This window comes from Tachyglossus aculeatus, chromosome 2 (genome assembly GCF_015852505.1).
Source record: "Tachyglossus aculeatus isolate mTacAcu1 chromosome 2, mTacAcu1.pri, whole genome shotgun sequence".
In the NCBI taxonomy this organism is placed as follows: domain Eukaryota; kingdom Metazoa; phylum Chordata; class Mammalia; order Monotremata; family Tachyglossidae; genus Tachyglossus; species Tachyglossus aculeatus.
In genome coordinates this window covers 10,232,228-10,248,306 of record NC_052067.1, presented here as the reverse complement: position 1 = coordinate 10,248,306, position 16,079 = coordinate 10,232,228, and the positions used below count along the sequence as shown (strand labels likewise).

Genomic DNA, 16,079 nt, shown 5'->3' with positions numbered 1-16,079 from the left:
AAGCACTTATGTGCTAGGCACTGTACTATTATTATTAAGCTGTGGAGTAGACAGAAGCCAGTTACGTTGGATGCAGCCCCCGTCCCACATGGGGCTCACAATCTTAAATTGCCATTTAACAGATGAAGTAAGTCACAGAGAAGTTAAGTGACTTGCCCGAGGTCACACTGCAGACAGCAGACAAGTGGCGAATCTGGGATTAGAACCCAGGTCCCTTTGACTCCCAAGCCCACGCTCTATCTACTAGGCCACGCTGGGCTTGTGAGACGGGGGAACCTTTACGGTGATGGGAAAGTCAGAGGGACAGGAGATGAGGAAGAGTTGGCTTAAAAGGGGAAGGCCTCATAGAGGAGATGTGATTTTAATAAGGCTGGTCAGGTGAGGAGAGTGGTGGTCTGTCAAATGTGGAGGGAAGATGAGGACTTCTGTTTTGGACATGTTAAGTTGGAGGTGTCAGCCGGACATCAAAGTATGTTGCCAACTTGTACTTCCCAAGCGCTTAGTACAGTGCTCTGCACACAGTAAGCGCTCAATAAATACAATTGATTAAAGTAGAGCTGTCCAGAAAGCAGGAGAACATGCGACCCTACAAAAAAAGGAGTAACGATGAATGTGACAGGAGCTGCATGGCTTGAGTCAACCAGTCATATTTATTGAGTGCTTACTGCTTGCAGAGCAATCAGTCAATCAATTAATCGTATTCATTGAGCGCTTACTGTGTGCAGAGCACTATACTAAGCGCTAGGGAAGTACAAGTACCTTCTAGACTGTGAGCCCACTGTTGGGTAGGGACTGTCTCTATATGTTGCCACCTTGTACTTCCCAAGCTCTTAGTACGGTGCTCTGCACACAGTAAGCGTTCAATAAATACGATTGATTGATTGAGCACTATGGTAAGTGCTTCAAAGTCCTCATGGCTGAGGCAAATGTAAGATTCTGTTGTTTAGCGACTGTTGAGATTGAATTATTTCCCTCAGTAAATACTGTTTGTTTGTTTGTATAAATAACCAAATAATTTACTTCTGTGGTCCATGTGGGTGTGAACCTACTCATTTGGAGACTCACTTCACAGGGAGAAATGGGCATTTGGCATTCCTCCAAAACCTTGTAGGCCGTTTGATGCGCGGAAGACTGGCTAGCTGAACCTGACTGCTTCCTCTGTGCTTCTGGAGCTACCAAATCTGAGACACAGAATGTGGGCAGGAAACTAGGGGGAATCTCAGGGTACACTGCTATGAAACCACAAGAGACTTTTTTGCCCCCAGTTCTAGAAAGCAATGGGGCCTAGGACCTTTTTGCTAGAACCTGAGAATCAAACCGCATAAGTGACTGGAAAGAACCCAACTTCAAACCTGCTCTCTGCTCTCCCTCCTCCCCCACCCCAAAATACTTTGTGATTCCTCTTCCTTTAATCACCCCTGTTTTGTCCTTTAAATTATAGAATCGGAATGATATACAGTACAGAGGTGTGAACACCTCTGGTCTGATTTAGTGGCAGAAGTGATCTTTTATTTCTGAAATGTTTTGAGCTCGAAACACCCTAATATTTGTTTAAAAGGAAGCCGAGTTCTGGATAGGATTGTGCTAACGAAGGAAAGTGAGTGTGGCTATAAATACCGCCGTTGCAGATTACATGACCGAGTTTTCCTGAAATGTACAATCGCAAATCTGAAGCCCTTTGTTTTTTCCTGCAGTCTTTAGATGACCTTTCAAATGTGTCTTCTGATGATTCAATGCAACTCCATGCCTACATTTCAGACACGGGTAAGTGATTTATGTTCGTGAATGTTCTATCCAGGTGTTCCTTTTTTTGGTAATGTTTTGATCATTTAATATGCTATTGTTTTTAACTAATATCCTCCCATCCCAACAAACCTTCCCTTTCTCCTTATTCCAAAAGAAAAGTAACTTCTTTGTTTCTTCTAGATTCACATTTTCTCCTTGGTGGTGCCCTAGTTGTTCTTTTTATGCTACTTTTCACGTTGTGTTTGTGAACTGTGTCTTTTAGGTAGTTTATACTCAGAATATTTTTTTTATTTTTACAGCCCGCATTGGTTTCAACGTTTTTATGTTTACGACATAAGAGCCCGTAACAAAATCGAATGAATGAATTCTCAGTGTTGCCCTTCTTATATCAATTAAATTTTGCTTTCCTGTGAAGTCCTTTAGGAAGCTATCAATCTGTCCATCAGCCATATTTAGCGAGTGTTTCCTGTGTGCAGAGCACTGTATTAAGCGCTCGGAAGAGTACGCTGGGAAGCAGCGTGGCTCAGTGGAAAGAGCCTGGGCTTTGGAGTCGGAGGTCATCGGTTCAAATCCCGGCTCCGCCACTTGTCAGCTGTGTGACTCGGGCAAGTCACTTAACTTCTCTGTGCCTCAGTTCCCTCATCTGTAAAATGGGGATTAAGACTGTGAGCCCCCCGTGGGACAACCTGATCACCTTGTAAACTCCCCAGCGCTTAGAACAGTGCTTGGCACATAGTAAGTGCTTAATAAATGCCATCATTACAACGTGAGAGTCGGTAGGAATGTCCCTCGCCCACAACGAGTTTACAGTCTAGATGGGGAGACAGGCATTAATATAAATGAATTACGGATATGTGCATAAGCGCTGTGGGACTGAAGACAGGGTGAATAAAGGGTGCGAATGAAAGTGCTACAGTGATGCAGAAAGGAATGGGAGAAAAGGAAATGAGGCCTTAGTTGGGGAAATCCTCTTGGAGATGTGTTTTTAATAAGCTATGAAGGTGGGGATTGTGATCGCCTGTAAGAGTTCATCCATTCATTCATTCAGTCGTATTTATTGAGCACTTACTGTGTGCAGAGCACTGTACTAAGCGCTTGGGAGTTCTAGCCAGAGGCAGGACATGGATGGATGGATGAGCGATGGATGAGATAGATGAGATCGAGGTACAGGGCATACGTTGACATTAGAGGAGTGAAATGCGCATGCTGGATTGTAGTAGGAAATCAGGGCGGTAAGGGAGGGGGCAGAAGGATTGAGTGTTTTAAAGCCAATGGTAAAGAGTTTCTGTTTAATAATAATAATAATAATAATAATAGCATTTATTAAGCGCTTACTTTGTGCAAAGCACTGTTCTAAGCGCTGGGGAGGTTACAAGGTAATCAGGTTGTCCCACGGGGAGCTCACAGTCTTCATCCCCATTTTACAGATGAGGTAACCGAGGCATAGAGAAGTGAAGCGACTTGCCCAAAGTCACACAGCTGACAATTGGCGGAGTCGGGATTTGAACCCATGACCTCTGACTCCAAAGCCTGGGCTCTTTCCACGGAGCCACGCTGCTGCTCAACGTGATTGATGCGGAAGTGCAAGGGCAACGACTGGAGGTTCTTGAGGAGCGGGGAAACACGGACTGGAGGGTTTTGGGAAAAATGACCCGGAACATTTTCTTGTTAGACGTAGCAAGGTTAGCTGTATTTTCGGTGATAGGATAATGAACCAGCACCCAACTCTGAGACTAAACCAGGTGGGGTTGAGGAAGAAGCACAGTTCTAGGATTCTTGCCCCAGTTCCACATAGGAATTTATTCAAGCTTCCCAAAGGAAATCATTTCAGTTTGCACCTTTTTCCGTTCATATAGTACTACATCATTGAGAACTAGATAATCCTTGTTTTCGTATTTTCTCTCATTCTTTTGGAATCAGGATCGATCCGTGATATTGAGCATTTAGAGGGTGCAGGGCACTGTACTAAATGATTGGGAGTGTAATAGAGGTGATATTCATGGTTTCATCCCTCAAGAAGGATGGCGATAGGACAGGTGGTCACCCGGCAAGTAGCAGAACTTGTGGAAATGCCCCCCAAAATAACTCTAAAGTCACCTCCCCGAAAGGAGGAAGCCCCATAACCCCTTTCCATCAGTCCCGCAGATGCAGGTTTGTTGCCTGGTGACGGTTGAGAACGTGTTGCTGCTTGGGGTGTGATTAATCAGTGACTTAGTTAATGTATTTGCCAGGTTGGGTTCAAGTTAATGATGTAAAACTTAAATTTGGAGTCCTGATGCTGGCATGTAGGATGCAGGAGGGGTCAAAATCAAGCCAGAAGGTCTCCCACCTTCCCCGTATTGTGGTGCTGAGCAGGGTTGAACATCCCTTCGCCCACGTCCTGCCTCTGGCCTTGGATCACCCTCCCTCCTCAAATCTGACAGACAGTCACCGTCCCCACCGTTCCCCGTTCCATTTTGGACGTGTTAAGTTTGAGGTGTCCGTCCGTGAGACATCGAAGTAGAGATGTCCCGAAGGCAGGAAGAAATACAAGACTTAAGAGAAGGAGTAAGATCAGGGCTGGAGCTGGAGATTTGGCAGTCATCTACCTGGAGATGGTGGTTGAAGCTGTGGGAGCAAATGAGTTCTCCTAGGGAGTTGGTTTAGATGGAGAATAGAAGAGGACCCTGAAGTGAGCCTTGAGAGACTCCCACAGCGAGCAGGTGGGAGGTAGAGGAGGAGGAGACCACGAAAAAGACTCTGAATGAATGACCGGAGAGATAGGAGGAGAACCAGGAGAGGATATTGTCATTGAAGTCGAGTTTAGATAAAGTTTCCAGGAGAAGGCGTTAGTCCGGTGTCGAAGGCAGCCGAGAGGTCTAGGAGGTGGAGGACAGAATGAGGGCTGTGGATTTGTCAAGAAGGGAGATCATTGGGGTCCTTTGAGAGGGCTGTTTCCTTGGAGCGAAGGGGGAGGATCCAGATTGCAGGGGTTTCATGCTTACTCTCCATTAAGACTTAATAAAATTGAAAATAATATTGAGCGGGTATAGGTTTTTATTTTTTCCCCGAGAAAACTGAATAGTTCTAAAGTCAGATTGAAATAGTTCACTTAGATGAGGGGTGGAAGAAATTAGTAACCCAATATAAACTAGAAGATAAATTTTAAGGGCTCATCAGATTTATTTTTTAAATAGGTATTAACCCAAACTGGCAGGAGCCGCAGTATCTTTGGCATAGTGAAGATGCTGTAATGTTGCAGTGCTGACCCTTTGTTCTGCCGTGGCTGTGGGCAGTGTGCAGTGCTTTTCTGGGTAGCCTGAGTTTCTGAGAAAGGCAAGGTTTTAGACTAATTCCATGTGTTTTCCATAGGCGCACTTGGGGAAAAACAGAAGTCATCGAATTAAGTTGTGATGGGTGGCGGAGGGCTAGGGAAAAGAACATAAGTGGAAAAGTTGGGTGAAACTTGACAAATCCAGCCACATTTGCATTTTCTTCAAGGCTGGTTTTTGTTTATACTCTAATTGGAATTTTTGATCATTGGTTATTTGGGGTTTAAGCCAACAGTTCAGATTTTATTTTTGGAAATAATAATTGAGGTATTAACTCTTTTCTCTGTGCCGAATGCTGTAGTAAGCACTGGGGATAGATAACAGGTAATCAGATTGGGCACAGCTACAGCCCTACGTGGAGTTCACAGTCCAAGGGAGTGGGAGAACGGCTATGTCATTTCCATTTTACCGACGCGGAAACTGAAGCGTATAGCTTTGCGCATATAACTTTAATTCTGTTTGTTCTGATGACTTTGACACCTGTCCTCATGTTTTGTTTTGTTGTCTGTCTCCCCCTTCTAGACTGTGAGCCCGTTGTTGGGCAGGGACCGTCTCTATATGTTGCCAACTTGTGCTTCCCAAGCGCTTAGTACAGTACTGTGCACACAGTAAGCGCTCAATAAGTACGATTGAATGAATGAATGAATGAAGGAAGAACAAAGAAATTAGGTGACGGGCCCAAGTTTACACAGCAGGCTAGTCGTGGATCCAGGATTAGAACCCAAGTCTCCTCACTCCCAGGCACATGCTCTTTCCACTAGAATAGGCTGCTTCCCATAGTTACTTCAGTTGTTGTACACTGCACATACAACCAATCTCTCATAATTTGGGGCTCCTACCTGTATGTACGTTGGGGCCCGGGAAGCTGCGGTAAAAATGTAAAGTGGATAGCTTCCATGGAAAAGTGCTCTCCTGAGGCCCAGACTGGGCCCGAAAGGCATGGTATCTGGATGAGAGTTTAAGGACACTGCTGAAAACTTTTGGGTCTAAACCCCCACCCCCACACACTTCTGCTTGCCTGATATTGTCAAATGTTAAAGAAAGAAAATGATCTGAGGTGTAAATGAACTCTTTTCTGGTCTGCGATCAAGTCCCTTAACTTCTCGGGTGCAATCTGGCTTCAGGCTCTTTCAGTGTGAAACAACCGAGTCAAAGCCCAGGTTAAGGGTGTTTCACTCCTTGGTGAAACACCTTTACTAGTGAATTTATAGTAGCTGCCTTTCCGTGACGAAAGTTTAGTGTGATACATCGTAGGCGTGGATGGATGTTACAATTACTGAAGAAGAGGAATTGAGTTTGACCCTTTTGCTGACATCCATTTTTGTCAAGTCTGTCATTTCAGGCTTTTCTTCATTTCATGTTGTCTTTTTTGTCCTTTCATCTTCCTCCTTTTTGTGTGGTTCTTTTCTCTTTGCTTTGGTTTGAAATGACTAGTCTATGCTGATTATGACCCATATGCTGTGGCAGGAGTGTGTAATGACCACGGCAAGACATACGCCCTGTATGCTATCACCGTTCATCGGCGCAATCCAAGCAGTGATGAGATATGGAAGACCTATCGGCGCTACAGTGACTTCCATGACTTCCACATGAGGATCACTGAACAGGTACGACCTTGTGAAAGCATTCCCTTCACTTCTAGTTTAACCTCTAGTTCAATAATGAACGGATTGTTCTGCAGCCAAGGAAGTTTCAGCAGAATCAGTCAGCTAGATTGCTAGACAAGCAGTTGCTAGAAGAGGGTGGAGCACAGTACTAGGAAAAAAAAGCCCTTTTTTTGGCTTTTCCCAGGATGGGTATGTTTGTATTTTTCTCCGGCTCTGTCTGGCCCTGTCTCCTGATTCCAGCCCCTATCCTGTGTCACCAAACACACATACACACTCTCTCTCTCTCTCAGTGGTCCGTCCTGTCACCCCCACACCTCCCAATTATGACCACCGGAAATCCATTTTAAAGACTATAAAGTTTTCCAGTTTGGCGAAAGAGGGAGGCAGTAATGAGAAAGGTGACCAGGCCACACGAGAGAGGTGTCATCCTGGTTTCTGAGCAGTTTCAACTGAAAGTGTTAATAAAAGTGATGAAATCTAAGAATGTTCCTAAAAGAGAGCTTAAGTGGTAAAGATAACTAAATTGCACGTGTCCAACTGAAGTTGTATACCCGTGTTCTGGATTGATAATGCCAAGCAAACTGCCGACGTGATTTGAGAGGTGGTAAGATGTAAAGCTTTCCCCTTCTCCCGCTGTTGGGTAGGGACTGTCTCTATGTGTTGCCGACTTGTACTTCCCAAGCGCTTAGTACAGTGCTCTGCACACAGTAAGCGCTCAATAAATACGATTGATTGATTGATTCTAGACTGTAAGCCCACTGTTGGGTAGGGACCATCTCTACATGTTGCCAACTTGTACTTCCCAAGCACTTAGTCCAGCGCTCTGCACACAGTAAGCGCTCAATAAATACGATTGAATGAATGAATGAATGAATCAGAGATAGAGGCATTTGTTGTTTCAGATCCTGTGAATATGAAAGTCATAATTGCTGAACAGTACAGATTCTCTAGTCATCTTATAAAGTAGTATCATTCCATACAGCTTAAATTTTTTTAAAAAATTAACTAAGCATGTTATTACCTTTTCTAAGAAGGAGTATTAGGGAACTGCCAGTCTTGGAATTTTGAAAAATCTGCCCAACATTCATTCGGTTGTATTTATTAAGCGCTTACTGTGTGCAAAGCACTGTATTAAGCTCCTGGAAGAGTACAGTATAACAATAAACAGACACATTCTTTGTTCACTACACCACAATGGCTCCAGGAGCCATCAAAATTCACTTGCCCATGGACAGAGCTGAGACGATAGGAGAGCTGAGATGATAGAACAGCTAGCTCTCTTCCTCCCTTCAAGGCCCTACTGAGAGCTCACCTCCTCCAGGAGGCCTTCCCACACTGAGCCTCTTCCTTCCTCTCCCCCTCGTCCCCCTCTCCATCCCCCCCACCTTACCTCCTTCCCTTCCCCACAGCACCTATATATATGCATATATGTTTGTACATATTTATTACTCTATTTATTTATTTATTTATTTAACTTGTACATATCTATTTTATTTATTTTATTTTGTTAGTATGTTTGGTTTTGTTCTCTGTCTCCCCCTTTTAGACTGTGAGCCCACTGTTGGGTAGGGACTGTCTCTATATGCTGCCAACTTGTACTTCCCAAGTGCTTAGTACAGTGCTCTGCACACAGTAAGCACTCAATAAATACGATTGATGATGATGATGATGATGAACAGCCCTGAAGAGGAATCATACAAAGCCACCTGGTCCGAAGCCTCCATCAAGTGAGTGAGAAGCAGTCTGGCTAGAGAAGCAGTCTGGCTTAGTGGAAAGAGTCCAGGCTTTGGAGTCAGAGGTCATGGGTTCGAATCCCAGCTCCACCACTTGTCAGCTGTGTGACTTTGGGCAAGTCATTTAACTTCTCTGTGCCTCAGTTACCTCATCTGTAAAATGAGTATTAAGACTGTGAGCCCCCCCAGGACAACCTGTTCACCTTGTAACCTCCCCAGTGCTTAGAACAGTGCCTTGCACAGAGTAAGTGCTTAACAAATACCATTCTTTTAGACTGTGAGCCCACTGTTGGGTAGGGACTGTCTCTATGTGATGCCAATTTGTACTTCCCAAGCGCTTAGTACAGTGCTCTGCACATAGTAAGCGCTCAATAAATACGATTGATTGATTGATTGATTGCTGAACTGCAGAGGTAGAGGCCCTCGGGTTAAAATTCCTGGAGCGCCTGATAACAGACACTCAGTTGACTTGGCTCTCTTCTCCTGAGGCTCCACCGGTCATATCAGTGCATAACCTGGAGCTTCACAGAATGTGAACCTCTCAATCAATCAATCAATCAATCAATCGTATTTGTTGAGCGCTTATTGTGTGCAGAGCACTGTACTAAGCGCTTGGGAAGTACAAGTTGGCAACATATATGGCAACAGAGAAGCGGCGTGACTCAGAGAGAAACAGCGTGGCTCAGTGGAAAGAGCCCGGGCTTTGGAGTCAGAGGTCATGGGTTCAAATCCCGGCTCCACCGTCAGCTGTGTGACTTTGGGCAAGTCACTTAACTTCTCTGGGCCTCAGTTCCCTCATCTGTAAAATGGGGATTAAGACTGAGCCCCCCGTGGGACAACCTGTTCACCTTGTATCCCCCCCGGTGCTTAGAACAGTGCTTTGCACATAGTAAGTGCTTAATAAATGCTGTCATTATTATTATCATCATTATTATTGTTACTAACATAGAGACAGTCCCTACCTAACAGTGGGCTCACAGTCTAGAGGGGGGAGACAGAACAAAACAAATCATATTAACAAAATAAAATAAATAGAAAAGACGTGCTTATTCCGACAAGTATACTCTTTTCCAGCACTTAGTACAGTGCTCAGCACACAGTAAGTGTTTAATAAACTCTATTTTCTACTACTACTAGATATCCCCACATTCTCTGCTGAAGCCAGGTTGTTTTTTTTTTAATACTAGTTTCAGTAGAGAATCATGGTGGGAGCATTGGCCAAGGGAGCATCCAGGTGATAATGATAATAATAATTGTGGTATTTGTTAAGCACTTACTATGTGCCAAGCGCTGAGGAAGTTACAAGATAATCTGATCAGGCACCGTCCTTGCCCCAGACAGGGCTCACAGTCTGAGGTAGGAGGGGGAACAAGTATTGAATCCCCATTTTAAAGATGAGGAAACTGAGGCCCGGAGAAGTGAAGTGACTTGTCCAAGGTCATACAGCAGGCGCGTGGTGGAGCTAGGAATAGAACCCAGGTCTTCTAAATCCCAGGCCCGTGCTCTTTCCACTAGGCCATGCTGCTCCTCCATCTCCAATTCCCTGCCTGTGGGAGACTACTGAATTCCTTAATCAGCTTGAAGCATGGCATTCTCCTGCTCAGTAAAAGGAAGACTAGGACTTGTTAAACTAATTAATTCATTCATTCATTCAATTGTATTTATTGAGCACTTACTGTGTGCAGAGCACCGTACTAAAGCGCTTGGAAAGTACAGTTCAGCAACAAACCAATAAAGTGGCAGAATCCTACATCAGGCCAAGTGAAAACCTTAGAGAAAAGTAATCTCTAAAACCAGAAAATAAAAACTTCTCAGTTGAAGGTAGGAAAGAATAAAAAGTAAACCCTGAGGCCTAATTTTCTCTTCCATTTAAATTTAGACCTTGCTAATTTCCCCTTCTGTTGAATTTCAGTCCCAGCACGAACCAGGAATTGGTAAAAAAGATGATCACTAAATTTACAAACTAAATAATATTTTGAGTTACACTAGCTGACAGAATAGTCATTTGAAAAGAGTGCTATTTTTTGTGGTTGAAAATTGCATTTACCCTGCTTTGTTTTTACACTAATTTATAGTTAAACAATTTTATCACCGATTTCGGGTCAATTTGAATTGCCTTTTTCCTCCATTTTCATCCTAATATTGGGTACATATTGGTGGGAACTACAAGTTAGGCACTTTTATCTCTTGGGACAATGGTTTATAATTTATGAAATTCCTATTGCAGGCTAGTAGGAAAACTGAAATTTAGAACATCTGCTTCATGTGCAGTTCATCTCTCTCCCTAGTAATGGTTTCCTTCACAACTTATTTGAGGAAATTTTCACTAAGTCGTTAAACCACTGTGATGACTTGAAACACTTTAACATCTGAAATTAGTGACCGCGCTTTGTGTATTTTAATTCCGACCAGATATTTCCATTCATTCAGCACTAAAAACATGAAATAAAATGAACCGGGCAAAAAGCATTTTTGCAAAGGATCAAATCGTTTAGTCGTCCTTTTACACGCCAAGTATCCCACATGGAAGTAGAGTCCTCGTAGCGGAGACTTAGTTCATTTGTTGTATTGGTCACAGAGCTTAGGAAATACAAACTGAGCTTGGGAAATGAGCACTTAGGTTTAAGTGAAATAATAGGGATCCGTGAGGTCTGTGGCAGCTGTCGGCAGTTCCAGATACCGTTAGACAATCTCCATTTTATTGCCTTGTCTAGGGAAACCTTCTTTGGAAATATAAGAGCTGTATTCATCACTCACACATTTCGAAGAGTATTCTCATACTCTTAACCCCCATAAAATGAGAGAAAAACCAGGAAGTCGAGTTCACCAGCTGGCATAAACCAGAACCCGCTGACATGAAATAGGGTTAGCCCCACCGTGTTCTAAAATTGCTTTTGAACCATGACTTTTTTCCAACAGATGAACTCGGTGACTTGCGTAAGCCTTCGAAATGTGTGAGTGATGAATACAGCTCTTATATTTCCAAAGAAGTGCAAAATATTGAACTGCTTTGGTTCTAAAAGCGAAACAAAGAAGTGACACTTACCATTACAAGTCTTCCAGTGCCTAAACTTACTTCCTGCTAGTGAATTACTTCGGCCTTACTTAAAAAACTTGAAAGATTTGCTTTTTAGACCGCTGCTCAGTGCATGACTATACTATACTATTCTATTCTATTTATTTTATTTAGTATGTTTGGTTTTGTTCTCTGTCTCCCCCTTCTAGACTGTGAGCCTGCTGTTGGGTAGCAACTGTCTCTGTGTGTTGCTGACTTGTACTTCCCAAGCGCTTAGTACAGTGCTCTGCACACAGTAAACGCTCAATAAATACGATTGATTGATTGATTGACTATAGTTCTTGCACAGAGCATTCAGCAGTGCCTTCAACAATATCCTAGTGCTCTGAAATAATTGTTTCTCCCAACATATCTGATTTGCTGCCTGCGGGTAACCGTGAACATTTGTAGAATTGAGTGGGTTCAAAGTATTATCAGATTACTATGTGCTCTGCACATAGTAAGTGCTCAATAAATACGATTGATGATGATCAGATTATGGAGACTTTCCTGGACTGTGTGGCTTATATCATGTTGTGGAATGCATTGCTAGTGGTTTTTAAAGTGGTGAAGTTTGAGAATTTTTAACACAATAAAGATCACAGTAGTTTAGATTTTGCCGCTGTCTCCGCCCGGTTTCTATCTCCTGACAGTTGCAAGGAAAATCTATTCATTAAAACGATTTTGCCATCACTCCTTCACATTCACAGTTAATTCTCTTCCGAAGGCGAGTCCTTTGCAGCGAGAAAGACAAAGAGGAGGCACAGCTGAATAGGTTAGCTTGAGGGTGACTGGGGTGTAGTGAGGAAGGAAGGAAAGAATCAATCAATCAATCATATTTATTGAGTGCTTACTGTGTGCAGAGCACTGTACTAAGCGCTTGGGAAGTACAAGTTGGCAACATGTAGAGACAGTCCCTACCCAACAGTGGGCTCACAGTCTAGAAGAAGCAAGGAGAGAGCAGGTTCTGCTCCTTAAAAACCAGGGGTCAGTTTCTACTGACCCCTTCTAGACCCCCCTTCTAGACTGTGAGCCTGCTGTTGGGTAGGGGCTGTCCCTATATGTTGCCAACTTGGACTTCCCAAGCGCTTAGTACAGTGCTCTGCACACAGTAAGCGCTCAATAAATACGATTGAATGAATGAATGAAATACTGGAAGTGCTGTACGGCTTTTCAAAATTCAGTCCATTCAGCTGGCCAAATAGTTGTATTCGTTTCATATATGTATGATTAATATATAATTACAATTAATTATCAATTATATTGGTTGTTACAGTTAATATTAATTAATAGTATTAATAGGAAGAGAAGCAGCGTGGCATAGTGGAAAGAGCACGGGCTTTGAAGTCAGAGGAAGTGGGTTCTAATCCTGGCTCCGCCACTTGTCTGCTGTTCATTCATTCATTCAATCTTATTTATTGAGCGTTTACTGTGTGCAGAGCACTGTACTAAGCACTTGGGAAGTACAAGTTGGCAACATATAGAGACGGTCCCTACCCAGCAGTGGGCTCACAGTCTAGAAGGGGGAGACAGAGAACAAAACCAAACATATTAACACAATAAAATAAATAGGGGACTGAGCCCCCTTTTTCCTCTCCTCCTCCCCATCCCCCCCACCCTACCTCTTTCCTCTTCCCACAGCACCTGTATATATGTTTGTACAGATTTATTACTCTATTTTACTTCTACATATTTACTATTCTATTTATTTAGTTAATGATGTGCATCTAGCTCTATTTCTATTTAGTCTGATGACTTGACACCTGTCCACATGTTTTGTTTTGTTGTCTGTCCGCCCCTTCTAGACTGTGAGCCTGTTGTTGGGTAGGGACCGTCTCTATATGTTTCCAACTTGTACTTCCCAAGTGCTTAGTACAGTGCTCTGCACACAGTAAGCGCTCAATAAATACAATTGAATGAATGAATGAAAGCCACTTAATTTCTGTGCCTCAGTTACCTCATCTGCCAAACGAGGATTAAGACTGTGAGCCCCGTGTGGGACAACGTGATTACCTTGTATCTATCCCTGTGCTTGGCACATAGTAAGCACCTAAAATACCTTTTTTATTATTATTATTATTATTAATTATATCTTGGCACATAGTAAGCACCTAAAATACCTTTATTATTATTATTATTAATTATATGTCTGTATCACTAGTTGAATTGTTTTAAATATACAACATCAATTTTGTTGTTTTTCCTAGTTTGAAAACCTATCAAGTATATTGAAGCTCCCTGGTAAAAAGACTTTTAATAATATGGACAGAGATTTTTTAGAAAAGAGGAAAAAAGATCTAAACGCATATTTACAGGTAAGTGTTCCCGGACTTTCACTGAAACTGTATTGAAATGGGGTGAAAGAGATCTCTCTGGAAATTCAGTGGCAGATATCTGCCCAAATAAATAACCCTTCGTGAGTTTCTAGGACCTTTCTGCGAGATTGATATGGGCATCTTTGTTTGAATTGACACCTTTCTATGGTTGAAAGAGTATAAATATTTTATGGAACAATTCACATTGTGAACTAAAGCTAATTTAAATTTTCGCAAGTGGGCAGTACCATTGGCGTTTCACGTGTTCTTAAGGGACGTTGAAATATGTTGGGAACGTGTCTTTATAACAATTGCAAATAAGGAATCGGCTCCTGGCCAAGATGGAGCTGTGGTATTTATTTTGTTAATGATGTGCATCCAGCTTTACTTCTGTTTATTCTGATGACTTGACACCTGTCCACATGTTTTGTTTTGTTGTCTGTCTCCCCCTTCTAGACTGTGAGCCCGTTGTTGGGTAGGGACCGTCTCTGTATGCTGCCAACCTGTACTTCCTAAGCGCTTAGTACAGTGCTGTGCACACAGTAAGCGCTCAATAAATACGATTGAATGAATGAAATGACTGCTGTGGTTCCGGAGTGTTTCGGCTGCACTGCAGAGATCCTGTCTACCCCAGTTCCGACGCCTGCTCCAGAGAGTCACCTAATAATAATAATTGTGGTATTTGTTAAGCGCTCACTATGTGCCAGAGACTGTACTAAACGCTGTGGTGGTTACAAGCAAATGGGTTTGGACACGGTCCCTATCCCACGTCGGGCTCGCAGCCTCAATCTCCATTTCACAGATAGGCAGCTGAGGCACAGAGAAGTGAAGTGAGTTGTCCAAGTTCACACAGCAGACAAGTGGCAGACCCGGGATTAGAACCCACGACCGCCTGACTCCCAGGAGCAATAATAATCATAATAATAATGGCATTTGTTAAGCACTTACTATGTGCAAAGCACTGTTCTAAGCACTGGGGGGATACAAGGTGAACAGGTTATCCCATGTGGGGCTCACAGTATTAATCCCCATTTTACAGATCAGGTAACTGAGGCTCAGAGACGTTAAGTGACTTGCCCAGGGTCACACAGCAGACATTCGTTCATTCAGTCGTATTTATTGAGCGCTCACTGTGTGCAGAGCACTGTACTAAGCGCTTGGGAAGTACAAGTTGGCAACATATAGAAATGGTCCCTACCCAACAGTGGGCTCACGGTCTAGAACGGGGACACAGACAACAAAACAAAACATCTTCACAAAATAAAATAAATAGAATAAATATGTACAAGTAAAATAGAATAATAAATATGTACAAACATATATACGTGTGGTGGAGCAGGGATTCGAACCCATGACCTCCGACTCCAAAGCCCAGGCTCTTTCCACTGAGCCACACTGCTCTATCCACTCCACCATGCTGGAGCGCCACTTCCCTTAATTTTCCCCACCTGTTTTTTGGATTTCCAGTCAATCTGAATCGGCCCCGCTCAGACCCAACGTTTCGGCAAAGCCGATCGCCTGGCCCAAGTGTGATACGTGACAGGATCCAAAAAGGACCACGTTTTTTCTTACGGGGTTGAAGAGCAGCAGTGCTTGGTGCATAGTCACCCTGGGCTTAAAGAGCCAGTAACCCATGGTGACCAGGGCGCATATAATAATAATAATAGTAATAATAATAATGGCATTTATTAAGCGCTTACTATGTGCAAAGCACTGTTCTAAGCACTGGGGGGATGCAAGGTGATCAGGTTGTCCCACGTGGGGCTCACAGTCTTAATCCCATTTTACAGATGAGGTAACTGAGGCACAGAGAAGTTAAGTGGCTTGCCCAAGGTCTCACAGCTGACAAGTGGCGGAGCAGGGATTCGAACCCATGACCTCTGACTCCAAAGCCCATGCGCTTTCCACTGAGCCACGCTGCATATGTGAATCAGCCACACTTGCAGAAAGAATATAGAGCAGGGGGACTTTTTCTGCCTGGTTTTACTTTGACGGGGACGTAGGGAAATTCTTCTGTCCCTGAAGGTCTTTTAGACTGTGAGCCCACTGTTGGGTAGGGACTGTCTCTATATGTTGCCAATTTGTACTTCCCAAGCGCTTAGTACAGTGCTCTGCACACAGTAAGCGCTCAATAAATACGATTGATGATGACTTGAGCCCGTGCTGGCTTTACCTCAAGGCTCTTTGCCTGGGAAAATTGGCTGTCCGGGGGATAGCGTGGAGACATTATCCAGAAAATGTCCAGTCCTCTAGACAAACCGTACCAGCCTCACACTGACCCTAGTAAGAGTTTCTGTGGAATAAATTTCAAA

General features: G+C 43.3%; 1 protein-coding gene across 2 annotated transcripts in view; it reads left to right on the top strand.

Moving 5' to 3' along the window:
* SNX13 (sorting nexin 13) overlaps positions 1 to 16,079 on the top strand; it is a 135,776-nt gene that overhangs the window by 100,449 nt on the left and 19,248 nt on the right. For both annotated transcript variants that reach the window (XM_038759615.1, XM_038759604.1), the window contains exons 17-19: positions 1,695 to 1,764; positions 6,525 to 6,664; positions 13,660 to 13,767. In XM_038759615.1, the coding sequence (XP_038615543.1) occupies positions 1,695 to 1,764; positions 6,525 to 6,664; positions 13,660 to 13,767 (318 nt within the window). The remainder of the gene's footprint in view (positions 1 to 1,694; positions 1,765 to 6,524; positions 6,665 to 13,659; positions 13,768 to 16,079) is intronic.